This window comes from Meles meles, chromosome 5, assembly GCF_922984935.1.
Source record: "Meles meles chromosome 5, mMelMel3.1 paternal haplotype, whole genome shotgun sequence".
Lineage (NCBI taxonomy): Eukaryota > Metazoa > Chordata > Mammalia > Carnivora > Mustelidae > Meles > Meles meles.
Window position 1 is genome coordinate 152293841 of NC_060070.1, and position 19542 is coordinate 152313382.

A 19542-nucleotide genomic window follows, 5' to 3' on the forward strand; every position below is an offset into this window, starting at 1 on the left:
TGCCAATAAGCTAAGCAACCTAGATGAAATGGATGCATTCCTGGAAAGCTACAAACTCCCAAAATTGAACCAGGAAGAAATTGACAACCTGAATAGACCGATATCTAGTAATGAGATTGAAGCAGTGATCAAAAACCTCCCAAAAAACAAGAGCCCAGAAATTGATGGATTCCTTGGGGAATTCTACCAAACTTTCAAGGAAGAAATAACCCCAAATCTCCTGAAGCTGTTCCAAAAAATTGAAGCAGAAGGAAAACTTCCACACTCTTTTTATGAAGCCAGCATTACCCTGATCCCCAAACCAGGCAAAGACCCTACCAAAAAGGAGAATTTCAGACGAATATCACTGATGAATATGGATGCAAAGATTCTCAACAAGATCCTAGCAAACAGGATCCAGCAGCACATTCAAAAGATTATCCACCAGGAGCAGGTGGGATTCATCCCTGGGTTGCAAGGTTGGTTCAACATTCGCAAATCAATCAGTGTGATAGAACACATCAATAAGAGAAGAGAGAAGAACCACATGGTCCTCTCAATTGATGCAGAAAAAGCATTTGACAAAATCCAGCATCCGTTCCTGATGAAAACTCTTCAAAGTATAGGGATGGAGGGAACATTCCTGAACTTCATAAAATCTATGAAAGACCCACAGCAAATATCATCCTCAATGGGAAAAAGCTTGCAGCCTTCCCGTTGAGATCAGGAACACGACAAGGATGCCCACTCTCACCACTCTTGTTCAACATAGTATTAGAAGTTCTAGCAACGACAATCAGACAACAAAGAGAAATCAAAGGTATCCAAATTGGCAAGGAAGAAGTCAAACTCTCTCTCTTCGCAGATGACATGATTCTTTATATGGAAAACCCCAAAGACTCCACCCCCAAACTACTAGAACTCATACAGCAATTCAGTAACGTGGCAGGATCCAAAGTCAATGTACAGAAATCAGTGGCTTTCTTATACACTAACAACGAAAATACAGAAAGGGAAATTAGAGAATTGATTCCATTTACTATAGCACCAAGAACCATAAGATACCTGGGAATAAACCTAACCAAAGAGGTAAAGGACCTGTACTCGAGGAACTACAGAACACTCATGAAAGAAATTGAAGAAGACACAAAAAGATGGAAGACTGTTCCATGCTCTTGGATTGGTAGAATAAACATTGTTAAAATGTCTATACTGCCTAGAGCAATCTATACTTTTAATGCCATTCCGATCAAAATTCCACGGATATTTTTCAAAGAGCTGGAGCAAATAATCCTAAAATTTGTATGGAGTCAGAAGAGACCCCGAATTGCTAAGGAAATGTTGAAAAACAAAAACAAAACTGGCCGCCTCACGTTACCCGATTTCAAGCTTTACTACAAAGCTGTGATCACCAAGACAGCGTGGTACTGGCATAAAAACAGACACATAGAGCAGGGGAACAGAGTGGAGAGCCCAGATATGGACCCTCAATTCTATGGTCAAATAATCTTCGACAAAACAGGAAAAAATATTCAATAGAAAAAAGACAGTCTCTTCAATCAATGGTGCTGGGAAAACTGGACAGCGATATGTAGAAGAATGAAACTCGACCATTCTCTTACACCGTACACAAAGATAAACTCGAAATGGATAAAAGACCTAAACGTGAGACAGGAATCTATCAGAATCCTAGAGGAGAACATAGGCAGTAACCTCGTCGATATCAGCCACAGAAACTTCTTTCCAGATATGTCTCCGAAGGCCAAGGAAACAAAAGCGAAAATGAACTTTTGGGACTTCATCAAGATCAAAAGCTTCTGCACAGCAAAGGAAACAGTCAACAAAACAAAGAGGCAACCCACGGAATGGGAGAAGATAGTTGCAAATGATAGTACAGACAAAAGGTTGATATCCAGGATCTATAAAGAACTTCTCAAACTCAACACACACAAAACAGATAATCATATCAAAAAATGAGCAGAAGTTATGAACAGACACTTCTCCAATGAAGACATACAAATGGCTATCAGACACATGAAAAAATGCTCATCATCACTAGCCATCAGGGAGATTCAAATTAAAACAACATTGAGATACCACCTAACACCAGTTAGAATGGCCAAAATTAGCAAGACAGGAAACAATGTGTGTTGGAGAGGATGTGGAGAAAGGGGAACCCTCTTCCACTGTTGGTGGGAATGCAAGTTAGTGCAGCCACTTTGGAGAACAGTGTGGAGATTCCTGAAGAAATGAAGAATAGAGCTTCCCTATGACCCTGCAATTGCACTGCTGGGTATTTACCCCAAAGATACAGATGTAGTGAAAAGAAGGGCCATCTGTACCCCAATGTTTATTGCAGCAATGGCTACGGTCGCCAAACTGTGGAAAGAACCAAGATGCCCTTCAACGGATGAATGGATAAGGAAGATGTGGTCCATATACTCAATGGAGTATTATACCTCCATCAGAAAGGACGAATACCTAACTTTTGTAGCAACATGGACGGGACTGGAAGAAATTATGCTGAGCGAAATAAGTCAAGCAGAGAGAGTCAAGTATCATATGGTCTCACTTATTTGTGGAGCATAACAGAGAACATGGAGGACATGGGGAGATGGAGAGGAGAGGGAGTTGAGGGAAACTGGAAGGGGAGATGAACCATGAGAGACTATGGACTCTGAAAAACAACCAGAGGGTTATGAAGGGGTGGCGAGGGTGGGGTGGGGTGTGAGGTTGAGGAACCAGGTGGTGGGTAATAGGGAGGGCACGTACTGCATGGAGCACTGGGTGTGATGCCAAAACAATGAACACTGTTATGCTGTAAATAAACAAATAAAAATAAATAATAAAAAAAAAACAAAAAAAAAACTAATGATGTATTTTATGGTGACTAACATAACACAATTGAAAAAAAAAAAAGGGTTCATCTCTGAAATTAATTTCCATGGAGGATATCTAAAAAGAAAAAGACAAGATGAAACATGCCTTAAGAGAAGCTTTCCTAAAATAATTGTTTGAATAACCCTCTGATAATAGTCTAAGAATTGTTAATCACCTCTCTTTGCACCAGTCCCCATGGGCTACACCATGTTAGCCTTCTAGCCTTTAGAGTCCTATGTAAACACTACTTGGAGCATGCATAGATCAGCAGAGGGCTCCTGGTTTAATTGGGCCGAGATCCACTTACAAATGTGTCCAACAGGAGTACGTATGAAAAGACTACAAATATCACAACAAAAATACATTTAGCAAACCAAATTCACCAACATTTCTACCAGTCCCATGTCTAATTTTCCTCCAACATCCAATTTAAATAAAGACCTCATGGAATCTTAGTTCATTTGTTGCATTTCAATGCAAATGTGATCATGGTGTTAGTCCAAGAAAGTGGGGGCTAATCCGTATTTCATGGACTCAGTAAGTTGCCGAACAAGAATCCTGACTATGGGTGAAATGAAGGCTCATCATCATGGAAACATGGGTATCTTTGGACTACATAAGAACACAACAGATGTGAATTCTTCCCTCCTGAAACGTAAATATGTTCTAATTTTTTTATCATTTTCTCTCCACGTCATTCTGCACATTCAAATTATATTTAAATATGTTGCTTCATTCATCTCACATTTCAAGGAAAAAATTAATTTGTAAATTCATGCTACACTATTAGAAAATGGAGTCCATATAAGAAAAATGAAAAACCTGTTTCAGTGAAAACATTGCACACCTCTTTTTTAACATCTGTTTCTTCAGCTTGTGCTCTCTCATTTTTTGTCACATTCACCTTCAGATTAAAATGACAATAATAGTTAAAAGTTGGCCCAAGGCTAAAACCAATATGGAAAAGATTTACAAGCACAGAATGAAAATTCCTGTATTTGGTTTTATGACATTAAATTACATGAAGTATAACTCCAGGCTTGACACTTCTGAAAAGGATACCTGGGTTCTTACAGGACCCAAGGCATAAACTGACCTGGTAATGTTTTCCACCTGGTAAACTAACATAAATTTTAGAAACTACGTGTATCGTGGATGTTTGCTGCCTTCTTTAGTGGTATATAGCACACCTGAAGTACTGTGTTCAGTTCTCAACTCATAACAAAAGGGGTTTTCTTTAAGTTAAAAATTCCGTAATTTTTTATTCCTGGCACCACTACTACAATTTACACGGCAATTTACCTAATGCAATGAAAAGGAGAGAAGATAAAGCTACAATAAATAAAAGACCTCAGGAATGTATATCTCATTGACAGTACATTGCATTAATAAATAGCTGCACTCAATGGCTACGGTCGCCAAACTGTGGAAAGAACCAAGATGCCCTTCAACGGATGAATGGATAAGGAAGATGTGGTCCATATACACAATGAGTATTATGCCTCCATCAGAAAGGACGAATACCCAACTTTTGTAGCAACATGGATGGGACTGGAAGAAATTATGCTGAGCGAAATAAGTCAAGCAGAGAGAGTCAAGTATCATATGGTCTCACTTATTTGTGGAGCATAACAAATAACATGGAGGACATGGGGAGATGGAGAGGAGAGGGAGTTGAGGGAAACTGGAAGGGGAGATGAACCATGAGAGACTATGGACTCTGAAAAACAACCAGAGGGTTATGAAGGGGCGGCAGGGGGGTGCGGGGGGGGTGGGTGGGAGGTTGAGGAACCAGGTGGTGGGTAATAGGGAGGGCACGTACTGCATGGAGCACTGGGTGTGATGCCAAAACAATGAACACTGTTATGCTGTAAATAAACAAATAAAAATAAATATAAAAATAAATAAATAAATAAATAGCTGCACTTTTTGCAAACTGTGGCTATGACAGTCCTGAACAAGAAGGGTTTCCTGTTTAAGCTGCATTAACTTTTCTGACTATGGATCATTGGTCCTTCTGTGGCAAAATTTACATTTCCTCTAATGTATTTGGGACAACTGTCTCAAAGTAACCTGCAGCTTTCCTGACAACTCCTTGCTCTCTCTCCTACTATGAACTGTAGCCCTTTTCTTCTGGAAATTTTTTTAGATCCTTCTGCTACCATATCCATCACTTCCACCACCAGATCCAACCACCACCATAGGGACTGCCCGAGCTTCTTCTACCAAAACTGCCCCCCTTCATGGGTCCATAATTTGATTGCTGTTGCCCACCACTTCCAAAATTATTATAGTTCTCACCACCACCAGAGTTACCACCTCCAAAATTTCCTCCTTCATTGTAACCATCATATCCTCCACCACCACCTCCGTATTCACCACCTTGGTTTCCACATCCTGGTCCACCACCACCATAGCCTCCCCTTTCACCAAAGTTTCCACCACAACCAAAGTTACTACTGCCTCTGAAATTTCCTCCATGACCCATGAAGTTGCCAGATCCACCTCCAAGGTTTCTTTGTGACCCAGCAGACTGCATTTCTTGTTTATATTTTTAAGATTTATTTATTTATTTGTTTGTTTGTTTATTCATTTATTTATTTATTTAACAGAGAGAGAAAGAGAGAGATCACAAGTTGGCAGAGGCAGGCAGGGAGAGAGAGGGAAGCAGGCTCCCTGCTGAGCAGAAAGTCCAATGTGGGGCTCGATCTCAGGACCCTGAGATCATGACCTGAGCTGAAGGCAGAGGCTTAACCCACTGAAACACCCAGGCACCCCTGAATTTCTTGTTTAGAAAGGGTCTTTTTCACTTCACAATTATGCCCATTAATAGTGTGGTATTTCTTTTTTTTTTCCCCATTTTATTTATTTTTTCAGTGTAACAGTATTCATTGTTTTTGCACAACACCCAGTGCTTCTTTTTTTTTTTTAAGATTATATTTATTTGACAGATAGAGGTCACAAGTAGGCAGAGAGGCAGGCAGAGAGAGAGAGAGAGGAGGAGGAAGCAGGCTCCTTGCTGAGCAGAAAGCCCGATGTGGGGCTCAATCCCAGGACCCTGGGTTCATGACCTGATCTGAAGGCAGAGGCTTTAACCCACTGAGCCACCCAGGTGCCCCGATAGTGTGGTATTTCTGAACAACAATTTTATCAACCGTATCATGATCATCAAAACTTGCAAAAGCAAATCCTCTTTTTTCCACTCTGCCTGTCTTCTATAACTATTTTGGTTTCAATCTTGCCATTTTTTTCAAAGTAGTTTCTCAAACTGCATTCTTCTGTATCTTCTTTAATACCACCAACAAAAATTTTCTTCAGTTAGATGGGCACCAGGCTTTACAGAATCCTCTCTAGAAACAGCTCTCTTTGGTTCTATACATGTCCAACAACCTTGTGTGGTCAGGCACACATTGCTGCATCCACCTCTTCAACACAAGAATAAGTGACAAGGGGCGCCTGGGTGGCTCAGTGGATTAAGCCGCTGCCTTCGGCTCAGGTCATGATCTCAGGGTCCTGGGATTGAGCCCCGCATCAGGCTCTCTGCTCCACAGGGAGCCTGCTTCCTCCTCTCTCTCTGCCTGCCTCTCTGCCTACTTGTGATCTCTCTCTGTCAAATAAATAAATAAAATCTTAAAAAAAAAAAAAGAATAAGTGACAAAACCAAACCCCCTGAACCGTTTTGTTTGGGAGTCTCTCATCACCACACAATATGTAAGTGTACCACGTTTTTCAAAATGTTCTCTTAAACTATCTTCTGTAGTTTCAAACCTCAAACCACAAATTAACAGTTTTCTCAACTGCTCTGATTCCTTTGGATCAAGGCCCTCCGTTTTGGAACTGGACTCATCTCTTCTAACTCGAGTTCCATATGGGACCAAAAGCAAAGGCATTTAATAAACCATGGTGAGTCAAAGGGATAGCAAACAGAAAAACACGGTAATTAAACATCATACAGTGTTAGGAAGAGCTGACAACCATCAAACACTTATTCTAGAAACATAAATCAAAGCGTATATTTGATAATAGGCTCTAATATCAAAGGACATATAAAACTGAATTGGGGGAAATTGAGGGGGAGATGAACCGTGAGAGGCTGTGGACTCTGAGAAAAAACTGAGGGTTTTGAAGTGGAGGGGAATGGGACGGTTAGATGAGCCTGGTGGTGGGTATCAAGGACGGCACCTATTGCATGGAGCACTGAGGAGGGGGGGCATAAACAATGAATCTTGGAACACTGAAAAAATAAAAATTTTTTAAAAGGACATATAAGCAAAAGACATATAAACAATTTTTTTTTAAGATTTTTTTTAATTTATTTGACAGAGAGAGATCACAAGTAGACAGAGAGGCAGGCAGAGAGAGAGAGAGGGAAGCAGGCTCACCGCCGAGCAGAGAGCCCGACGCGGGACTCGATCCCAGGACCCTGAGATCATGACCCGAGCCGAAGGCAGCGGCTCAACCCACTGAGCCACCCAGGTGCCCCATATAAACAATTTTTAATGAGCTGAACCAAACAATATTGCCTAGAGAAGCACATATGGGTAATCAAGCTATTATACACTAGGAGGTGATTATAATAAACACCAGAATAGTGGATACTTTAGGGACAGGGATGGGTAATGATTGCTTGAGGCACAAAGAGAAGCTCTTGGGTACTTACCAGGGTTCTATTTCTTGAGCTGCATGTTAGTTATAATAATATTCACCTTAACTCCTTGAGGATTTTGTATTTTTCTGTATCTATCTTTCATTGTGCAACAAAACTTTTTTATAAAGAATTAATGATGAATTGATTCATTCCATGTAATTTCCAGAATAAAGAAAAAGATCCAGTGCTCTGTTAAAGAGTAATCTCTGACTTAACATAAAGAGTAAGTAAAAAGCAAAGATTAAAGGACAGCTATGAAGTTCTGAAAATAGAAGACAGGTGAACATTCTGTGGAAGACCTCCTTTGTCAGACAGAAGGCTGGGTCATGTTTTCTGAGTCTATTTCAACTCCAAAATTCTCTGGCTTTTTAATTCCCAAAACTATCTCAATCTTGCTTGGTCAAAGAATGCTCAGTGCATTTTGTAATCAAGGCATGTTGAGAACTAAGTCCTCTGTCATCTCTTGCCTCTGGGTTTATCAGTTCAGTAATACATCGAGCTTGTGGGCACTTTTGTGTACATGAGTGCTCATACATTTGAAAAGTTATATAAGTGTAAAATTTTAACGATTTCAAGTTCAGTTCTAGACCATCATAGTGAAATCACCAGCATGAAAAATGAAGAGAATAAGGAGTGAATAGAATAATAATAATTTTTGGGTAGGTGAATACAATTTTTTATATTTTATTTATATTCAATTAGCCAATGTATAGTACATCATTAGTTTTTTATACAATCTTCAATGATCCATTACTTGCATATAATACCCAGTACTCATCACATCAATCCCCTCTTAATGGCCATCTCCCAGTTACACCATGCCCCCACACCCTCCTCTATCCTCAACCCTCAGTTTGTTTCCCTGAGTCAAGAGTTTCATACGCCTTGTTTCCCTTTCTGATTTCCTCCCCCTAGGTGTTCCATCCCTTCCCCTTTGTCCTCTGCACTAATCCTTATGTTCCACATATGAAGGTGAATATAATTTTTACTTTTGAGAATTAAATATAAACAAAACAGGGTTTCTAGTGTTTTTACAAATACTAACCCTCACCACCACCTTTTGAGGAATATTGTTATCTTCACTGAACATGTAAAGAAGCTGGTGTAAAAAATTACATAACTGCCCAAGGACACATTACCGCCAAGTAGTGAAGCTGGGATTTGATACCAAGCTCTGAGTCCAGAATCTGTGCACATAAGCACTATACTCAGCATGGCTGGCATCCACCACATAAAAACTTCACAGTCATTAATTAAATAAAGTTCCCATTTTGAGAAAAAATATATCCCTAACCCATACTACTTGGGTAGTATGGTGATAACACACTACTGGTAATAACAGCTCCTTCTTCATGATTGTAACATTTTCATGTTTTAATTCAACTGTTTGTACAATGATATACAGTAAGTAATTTACCTTATTTCACTGTAACTGCAACAAATAAATTTATTTTTCCTTGGCCCTAAACACACATGAATATAAAGCACCCTAAATCTGGAGTTGATGGTCAGAAATTATAGGCATAAAGAATTATAAACCAAAATAATAGAAAATATTTATAAACTAATTCAGTCATTAAAACTTCCATATATTTAATGATATGCTAATTCAAAACCTGGAAAATACATATATATCTGTCACCTTTCTGTATTCATTTAAAACTGAAATGGAGTTTTACCTATAGAGTTCCAAAGCAACCAGAGGATTGACTCAGATAGTTGGTATATTATATGTGGAAAAACAGCTCACTGACCATTATAAGAGCTGTTTTTTGATCAAGTTACCTACCTTGCTACTTTTGCTGAATGGCCAGGTGAGCAGGAGCTGACACAGGTGATTGCCGCATGTATGTGATAACCGGAAGATTCTGGAACTACTTCGGATTTTAACTCTGAAACAAATCAGTAAGGCTATTTAAATACTTTATTGGCAGTTGTGAATGGTATTCCAAAACACAGGGCCTCTGTACATGGCAATGGAAGTTAATAAGAAAGATGAGTTTTCCTAGCACCAAAATGCAGGCACAAAATGGGGCAATAGTAGGGAACATCAAAATTGATCTAGGAATAGCAGTGTCTACAATGTTCAATGGGAAGGACAAGAGGAAGAGGTTGTTGGTGGTGGTGGTGATAATGGGTGGAATTAATGCTTTTGGAAATGAATATAGAAACTGATCCTGCTACCAAATGGTGGATCTTACTCCAAGAAAATGGATCATTTAAACTTTTATCCCATATGCCACTCCTTTGAAAAGGGAAATATTTGTCATGATCAAGTGAGGCTTATCTCCCACGTTCAAGAAGGAAAAATATTTCGGACACATTTCTCATTTTTCTCAAAATATATCTGCATCTTAAATCATATTATTAATTTCATGGATTCATAACTTAACCAAAACACACAGAACTATAAGTCTCATGGCATAATTAAACCATTTCAATGACTTACAATTCAGTGTGACAGGTTTACTATATTATTTTTAGAATCACTCTGGTTTTGAGTAAACACAGAGAGGCTTTGGGCAATGAACACAGGGAGTGTTAACAGAGGGGTTCCAAATGGGACAGAGCACACAAACAACTGAATTGGGGATGCTCATGGTAAGCGACATGGCAAGCTATTTCTGCCTAGGCCTGATGCTATTTTGATTACCACGATCTTGTTTCCTAGACTTTCCTAAGGAGCCATGGACACAAACAATGGAAGTTCCACAACAGATTTCATCCTGCTGGGCTTTTCTGATCGACCCCAATTAGAACCCATCATCTCTGGGGCAGTCTTCATCTTCTATATTGTGACTCTGGTAGGAAAAACAACCATCATTCTTGTATCTTACCTAGACACCCAGCTCCATATGCCCATGTATTTCTTCTTATCCCATTTGTCTTTTTTGGATCTCTGCTATGCAACTAGCATTATCCCCCAGATGCTGGTAAATCTATGGGGTCCTACAAGGTCTATTACCTATGGAGGGTGTGTGCTCCAATTCTTCTTTTCCCTTGACCTGGAAGCCACTGAATGTCTTCTGTTGGCTGTGATGGCCTATGACCGCTATGCTGCTGTCTGTCAACCTCTTCACTACACGGTCATAATGCACCCTCAGCTTTGCCAGAATATGGTGCTCACTGTGTGGTTAGGTGGCCTTGGCAGTGCCTTAATTCTTTGCTCCATGACTTTGAAATTACCAAGAAGTGGGCACCAGGAATTGGATACCTTCTATTGTGAGATGCCAGCCCTGCTCAAGATGGCCTGCATCTACTCAAAAGTAATGGAGGTCATTGTCTTTGCTCTCGGGGTGGTACTTCTTCTAGCACCTCTATCGCTAATTCTCATCTCATATGCAGTAATCACTCAAGCAGTCGTGAGGATCAAGTCAGCAGGAAGGTGGAGTAAGGTCCTTACTACATGTGGTTCCCACCTCACAGTAGTAACTCTGTTTTATGGAACAATCATTTACATGTATATGAAGCCACAGAATAGCACATCCCAAGATGAGGGGAAGTTCCTTTCTCTCTTTTACACAATCATCACACCCACCCTTAATCCTCTGATTTACACTTTAAGAAACAAAGATGTAAAGAACGCAGTAAAGAGAATGCTGTCTGTCAAAAAATGGTCAGCCAAGTCATGAATTAGATGGAGGAGAACTAACAAAATAATATTGACCTTTATCAACAGAATATGAATCAATTCATTTATGCAAAGTGTATTTATTGGATGTTTACCATGTACTAAGAATAATAATAAGTACTGACTTTCTGAAATATTTTTAAATTTTTAAAAAATCATTATTGAATATTAGGTACTGACTTTCTAAATAAGTAGGAATTAGACAGAAATTATGAGAGAAGAGAGTTGAGGGAAATTGGAGGGGGAGGTGAATCATGAGAGACTATGGACTCTGAAAAACAATCTGAGGGTAATGAAGGGGCAGGGGGTGGGAGGATGGGGGAGCGAGGGGGTGGGTATTGTGGAGAGCACGTATTGCATGGAGCACTGGGTGTGGTTCATAAACAATAAATTCTGTTACACTGAAAATAAATTAAAATTTTTAAATGGGGGGGAAAAGAAGTTATGAGAGAGAGATACAGACACATAAAGAGGTCCTTCATCCATTTGGAGTCTATTTTCGTGTGTGGTGTAAGGAAGTGGTCCAATTTCATTTTTCTGCATGTGGCTGTCCAATTTTCCCAGCACCATTTATTGAAGAGGCTGTCTTTTTTCCATTGGACATTCTTTCCTGCTTTGTCGAAGATGAGTTGGCCATAGAGTTGAGGGTCGATTTCTGGGCTCTCTATTCTGTTCCACTGATCTATGTGTCTGTTTTTGTGCCAGTACCATGCTGTCTTGATGATGACAGCTTTGTAATAGAGCTTGAAGTCCGGAATTGTGATGCCACCAACTTTGGCTTTGTTCTTCAATACACATAAAGAAATTTCAATTCATACATTTAAAATGCTTCAGGACTAATCACAGGCCACAGAATAGTAAATATATAGTTATGAGATGTGATTAAGTATACTAATAGAGAAATGTAGAAAGTATTAAGAAGATATTTCACATTATGTTAATATAGGATTAACAGGATACTGATTATTTTCTTTGCAGAATTATCATTTTTATTGAAAATAACACTTCTTTCATCAAGCTGATACTTACAACATTGCCTTTGTGGTGGAGACCAACTACCCACTGATACCCATTCCACCTTCTGCTTATAGTTTTAATTGGCCACCTGGCCAACGTACTGCATATCACATAACTGAGCCTGGCCTACACCAACAAAAATCCAGGGAAACAAAGTGTGCAACTCCTGAGTTATCTTCTCAAATATGAAATCATTTGCCCTCACCCCCCCCAACCCACCCACTTCCTCTTGGTTGCAATGAGAGTGTGGAGGTAACTAGCTTTGGTGGAAAAAACAACATGGAATAGAACAATAAAATGGAATCAGAACCACCCACCACCTCTCAATGCCACCAGATTATTACAGAAGAAATCCTTCTACATTATTGAATATTAAATAAAGCCACTCTATTTTGGTGGTCTTTCAGTTAGAGTAGCCTAACTTTACCCTCCGTGGCTTGATGAAGATGTTGGGCTTTTTGCTGTAAGGTAGCGTGGTCCTTCAATCAGCAGCAACCACATCACTTGGCTCTTTATCAGAATGGACATTCTTAGACTCACCTCAGACCTACTGAACCAACCATCTGGGAAAGGACCCAGAAACTGATTTGTCTTAACCAACAGTTCAGGTGATGAGACAAAAGTTTAGAACAACTGTTACAGAAAATAGGGAGATGTTGAGTTTCTAAACAGAAAATTAAAATGGTCTTGTGGACTTTAATTAATTTCTTTCCTATAGATGTGTGAAAGAAGGTGGGTAATGGTTTCTCAAGGCTCTCAGAAGAGATGAAGGAAATGAGGAGTTTTGTCTAAATGAAATAAATATAAATGAGGATTCTTTTGTGAATTAAATATTTTATTTCACTAGAGAGATCCAGATCATTGACCTATATCATTTTAACATGTCATCCACACAAAAAAATAAGAAGAGAGTCTACAATTTTTCATATTAATTCTTCAAAAATCCAATATGCATTTCACATTTATAGCATATTTTAAATTAGGTACTAAAGTTGTCATCAAAAATAACTGATCTGTATTTACCTGTCATAAAATTTGGAAAATGAAAGAAATAGATTCCCATACCTACATTGTTTCAAATGTATACCTGAAAGTTTTATAATAACTCCATCAAATATCGACTTTAAAAAAAAAACACTGGGCCCCTGTCTTTGTCATTGGCATACAGTGTATTAGTTTCAGGTGTATAAAATGCGGATTTGACATTCGTACATACTGCAGAATGGTTACCGCAATAACTCTAATCACCTACCACTTGTCACCTTACAAAGTTAATAGAATGTTTCTGACTACATGCCCCATGCTGAATATTATGTTACCTTTTTATTCCACATCAAAGTGAAATTAACATTTAAAAATCTGTCCCACGGTCTCCCTAGCTACATTTCCAGCGCTCAGCACCTCCTGCAGCCTCACCAAGCGTCAATAGCTTGTGGCGTAAATGAGTATTCTTTCTTTAATACTATCTTCTAGTCCTTTCATTTTTTTAAATTTATTTATTTATTTTCAGCGTAACAGTACTCATTGTTTTTGTACCACACCCAGTACTCCATGCAATACCTGCACTCTCTATTACCCACCACCTGGTTCCCCAACCTCCCAGCCCCTGCCACTTCAAAACCCTCAGGTTGTTTTTCAGAGTCCATAGTCTCTCATGGTTCATCTCCCCTTCCAGTTTCCCTCAACTCCCTCTCCTCTCAATCTCCCCATGTCCTCCATGTTATTTGTTATGCTCCACAAATAAGTGAGACCATATGATACTTGACTCTCTCTGCTTGACTTATTTCGCTCAGCATAATCTCTTCCAGACCCGTCCATGTTGCTACAAAAGTTGGGTATTCATTCTTTCTGATGGAGGCATAATACTCCATCGTGTATATGGACCACATCTTCCTTATCCATTCGTCCGTTGAAGGGCATCTTGGTTCTTTCCACAGTTTGGTGACCGTGGCCATTGCTGCTATAATCATTGGGGTACTTCTCATTGGTGGCTCTTCTTTTCACTACATCTGTATCTTTGGGTAAATACCCAGCAGTGCAATTGCAGGGTCATAGGGAAGCTCTATTTTTTAGCCCTTTAATTTTATAATATTATTCCTTTTTCTTAGAAGCACTCTTTTTAAAATCTTAGTTAAAATAATATACTGTATCATCAGTTTCAGGGGTAGAATTTAGGGATTCATTCTATTAAGTGCCCATTAACCAATTACCCATTCCTCCCACCCACCTCCCCTCCAGCAACCCTCAGTTTGTTTCCTAGAGTAAGAGTCTCTCATGGTTTGCCTCCTTCTCACTTTTCATATTATTATTATGATACTATTTGTCCATTCCTTACCCTATGTTCATCTGTCTTGTTTCTTAAATTCCACATATGAATGAAATCGTATGATAATATTTTTACTATCTTATTTCATTTAGCATAATACCCACTAGAACCATACACATCACTGAACATGACAATATTTCATTACTTTTGATGGTTGATTAATATTACATTGTATATATACACCATCCATTCCTTATCCATTTATCTCTTGACGGATATCTGGGCTCTTTCCATAGTTTGGCTACTGTGGAAATTGCTGACATAAACATTGGGGTGCAGGTGTCCCTTCACATCAATGTGTTTGTATCCTTTGGATAAATACACAGTAGTGCAATTGTTGGGTTTTAAGTTAGCTCTATTTTTAACATTTTGATGATCCTCCATACTGTTTTCCAGAGTGGCTGCACCAGCTTGCATTCCCACCAACAGTGTAAACCGGTTCCCCTTTCTCCACATCCTTGCCAACATATGTTGTTTCATGAGTTGCTAATTTTAGCCATTCTAACTGGTGTGAGGTGTCATCTCATTGTGATTTTTATTTGTATTTCCCTGATGCCGAGTGATGTTGAGCACTTTTTCATGTGTCTGTTGGCCATTTGTATTCATCTTGGAGAAATATCTGTTCATATCTTCTACCCATTTCTTGACTGGATTATGTTTTTCAGTAATTATTTTGATAAGTTTTTACACATTTTGGATACTAGCCCTTTATCTGATAAGACATTTGCAAATATCTTCTCCCATTCCATAGGTTGTCTTTTTTATTATTGTGTTATGTTAGTCACCATAAAATACATCATTAGTTTTCTTTCTTTTTAAAATTTTTTTATTTTTTTCATTTCTTTTCAGTGTACCAGAATTCATTGTTTATGCACCACACCCAGTGCTCCATGCAATACGTGCCCTCCACAATTCCCACTATCAGGCTCACACAACTATAGGTTGTCTTCTGGCTTTATGGCTGTTTTCTTTGCTGTGCAAAAGCTTTTTATTCTGATGAAGTCCCAATAGTTCATTTGGTATTTGTTTTCCTTGCCTTTGGAGACATGTCTAGCAAGAAGTTACAGTGGCTGAGGTCAAAGAGGTTTCTGCCTGTGTTTTCCTCTAAGATTGTGATAGATTCTTGTCTCACATTGTGGTCTTTCATCCATTATGAATTTATTTTTATATATGTTGTAAGAAAGTGGTCCAGTTTCATTCTTCTGCATGTGGCTGTCCAATGTTCCCAGCACCATTTATTGATGAGACTCTCTTTTTGTCATTGGATAGTATTTGCTGCCTTGCCAAATTTAGTTGACCATAGCATTGAGGGTCAATTTCTGGGTTTGCTATTCTGTCCATTGATCTATGTGTCTGTTTCAGTGCCAGTACCATGCTGTCTTGATGACTACAGCTTTATAATATAGCTTGGTGTTGGGTATTCTGATGCCACCAGCTTCGGTTTTCTTTCTTTCTTTTTTTAAAGACTTTATGTTATTTACTTATTTGAGAGAGAAGGAAAAAAAGAGAGAGAAAACAAAGCATAAGAGAGTATGAGCATGGGGATCAGTGGAAAGAGAGAGAGAAGCAGACTCCCGACCAAGCAGGGAGCCCAATGTGGGGCTTGATGTCAGGGATCATGACCTGAGCCAAAGGCAGATGCCCAGCTGAGCCACCCAGGCACCTCTGCTTTGCTTTTTCAACATTCTTTGGCTATTCAGGTCTTCTCTGGTTCCATACAAATTTTACGACTTTTTCCCAGTTCTGTGAAAAAAGTTGGTGGTATTTTGATAGGGATTGCATTGAATGTGTAGATTTCTCTGGGTAGCATAAACACTTTAACAATATTCATTCTTTCAATTCATGAGCATGGAATGTTTCACCATATTTTTGTGTCTTCTTCGATTTCCTTATAAGAGATCTACAGTTTCGGGCGCCTGGGTGGCTCAGTGGGTTAAAGCCTCTGCCATCGGCTCAGATCATGATCCCAGGGTCCTGGGATTGAGCCCCACATCAGGTTCTCTGCTCTGCAGAGAGCCTGCTTCCTCCTCTCTCTCTTCCTTCCTCTCTGCCTACTTATGATCTCTGTCTGTCAAATAAATAAATAAAATCTTTTAAAAAAAGAGAGAGAGAGAGAGATCTACAGTTTCCAGAGTACTGATCATTTATCTCTTTGGATAGATTTATTCCTATGTATCTTATGGATTTTGGTGCAATTGTAAATGGAATTGATTCCTTCATTTCTCTTTCTTTGTTCTCATTGTTAGATTATAGAAATGCAAGTTGCTTTTGTACATTGATTTTATATCCTGCCACATTGTTGAATTTCTGTATGTGTTCTAGCAATTTTGGGGTGGAGTCTTTTGCGTTTTCTACAGAGTATGACTTCATCTGTGAAGAGTAAGCTTAATTTCTTTTTTGCCTACTTGGATGCCTTTTTATTTCTATTTGTTTTTTGATTGCTGAACCTAGGACTTCCAGTTCTATGTCGAACAATAGTGGTGAAAGCAGACATCCCTGTCACGTTCTTAACTTTAGAGAAAATGCTCAGTTTTTCCTTACTGAGGATGATATTTGTTGTAGATTTTTAATATATGGCTCTTGTGATATTGAGGTATGCTCCCTCTATCCCTACACTGTGGAGACTTTTTATCAGGAAAGGATCCTGTATTCTGTCAAATGCTTTTTCTGCATCTATGGAGATGATCATATAGTTCTTGAGCTTTCTTTTACTGATACTGTGTATAACATTGACTGATTTGCAAATGTTGAACCAAACTTGCTTCCCAGGAATAAGTCCCACCTGGTCATGGTGAATAATTCTTTTAAGGTAGTGTTGGATCCTACTAGCTACGATTTTAGTAAGGATTTTTGCACTCTTATTCATCAGGGATACTGGTCTGTAATTCTCCTTTTTGATGGGGTCTTTGTGTGATTTCAGGATCAAAGTAATGCTGGCCTCATAAAATGAGTTTGGAAGTTTTCCTCCCACTCCTTTTTCTGGAACATCTTCATAAGAATAAGTATTACTTCCTCCTTAAATGTTTGGGAGTATTCCAATGGGATAGCATTGACCCTGGACTCTTGTTATTGGGAGATTTTTTTAAATTATTGTTTCAATGTTTTGCTGTTTAGGGGTCTGCTCAGGTTTTCTATTTCTTCCTGTTTCAGTTTTGGTGGTTTATAGGTTTCTAAAAATGCATCCACTTCTTTGAGACTGCCTAATTTCTTGGCATAGAATTAATTGGTCATAACATATAATATTCTGTTATAATTACTTGTGTTTCTTTGGTGTTGGCTGTGATCTCTCCCTCATTCATGTGATTTTACTTATTTGGGTCATTTCTCTTTTCTTTTGATAAGTTAGGCCAGGGGTATATCAATCTTATTCTTTCAAATAATCAGCTCCCAGTTTGTGGGATTTTATTCTACTGTTCTTTTGATTTCTGTTCTAATCTTTATTATTTCTCTTCTCCTTCTGGATGTAGGCTTTATTTGCTGTTCTTTCTCTAGCTCCTTTAGATGTAAGATTAGGTTCTGTATTTGAAATTTTTCTTGTTTCTTGAGAAAGGCTTGTATTACTTTATACTTCTCCCTTAGGGCAGGCCTTGCTACATCCCAAAGTTCTAAACAGTTGTCTTTTCATTCTCATTTACTTCCATGAATATTTTTAATTCTTCTTTAATTTCCTGGTCGACACATCCATTCTTTACTAGGATGTTCTGTTACCTGTGTTCCTTCCAAATTTTCTTCTGAGATTAAGTTCAAGTTTTTTTTTTTTTTATGAAAGATTATTTTTTTCTTAAATTTATTTTTTGAACACTCAACATCTTTTAAATTTTATTTAATTATTTGCAGTGTAACATTATTCATTGTTTTGCACCACACCCACTGCTCCATGCAATACATGCCCTTTCTATAACCCACCGCCTAGTTCCCCAACCTCCCACACCCTGCCCCTTCAAAACCCTCAGGTTCTTTTTCAGAGTCCATAGACTCTCATGGTTCATCTCCCCTTCCAATTTCCCTCAACTTCCTTCTCCTCTCCATCTCACCATGTCCTCCATGTTCTATGTTATGCTCCACAAGTAAGTGAAACCATATGATAATTGACTCTCTCTGCTTGACTTATTTCACTCAGCATAATCTCTTCCAGGACATCCATGTTGCTACAAAAGTTGGGTATTCACCCTTTCTGATGGAGACATAATACTCCATAGTGTATATGGACCACATCTTCCTTATCCATTCGTCCATTGAAGGTCATCTTGGTTCTTTCCACAGTTTGGTGACCGTGGCCCTTGCTGAACATTATGGTTTGATAATATGGAGGGATATAAACAATGAATCTTGGAACACTGAAAAAAATAAAATCAAATTATAAAAAAAGAATATGCAGGATAAAGATGTTGTCCAGATATACTATGGAGTATTATGCCTCCATCAGAAAAGATGAATACTCCTAAAACAACAGAACACTCATTCTTCTCAAGTGCACATGGAACCTTCTCCAGAATAGGCCACATACTGGATCACAAACCAGGACTCAACCAATACAAAAAGACTGACATGATTCCCTGCATATTCTCAGATCACAATGCTTTGAAACTGGAATTCAATCACAAGGAAAAGTTCAGAAGGAACTCAAACACTGGAAGCTAAAGACCACATTGCTTAAGAAGGCTTGGTTCAACCAGGAGATCAAAGATGAACTTAATTCATCAAAACCAATGAGAATGAAGACACTTTGGTCCCAAACCCATGGGATACAGCAAAGGCGGTTCTAAGGGGGATATACATAGCCATACAAACCTCCCTCAAAAGGACTGAAAAATCCAGAATACACCAGCTGTCTCTACACCTTAAAGACCTGGAGAATCAACAACAAATCAAACCAACTCCACACGCAAGAAGGGAAATAATCAAGATTAGAGCAGAGAGCAATGAGGTAGAAAGCAGAGATACAGTAGAACATATCAATGAAACTAGAAGCTGGTTTTTTGAAAGAATCAATACGATCGATAAACCATTGGCCACACTAATCCAAAAGAAAAGTGAGAAAGCTCAAATTAATAAAATTAT

General features: G+C 38.7%; 1 protein-coding gene and 1 pseudogene across 1 annotated transcript; one reads left to right on the forward strand and one right to left on the reverse strand.

Annotated features, from left to right (window-relative positions):
- Positions 1-5004: 5004 nt before the first annotated feature.
- Positions 5005-6572, reverse strand: LOC123942265 (annotated as a pseudogene).
- A 3622-nt stretch (positions 6573-10194) lies between these two features.
- LOC123942555 (olfactory receptor 2W1-like) lies at positions 10195-11139 on the forward strand. The gene has a single exon (XM_046006548.1). The coding sequence runs from the start codon at positions 10195-10197 to the stop codon at positions 11137-11139; it is 945 nt and encodes a 314-aa protein (XP_045862504.1).
- The last annotated feature ends 8403 nt before the right edge of the window (positions 11140-19542 follow it).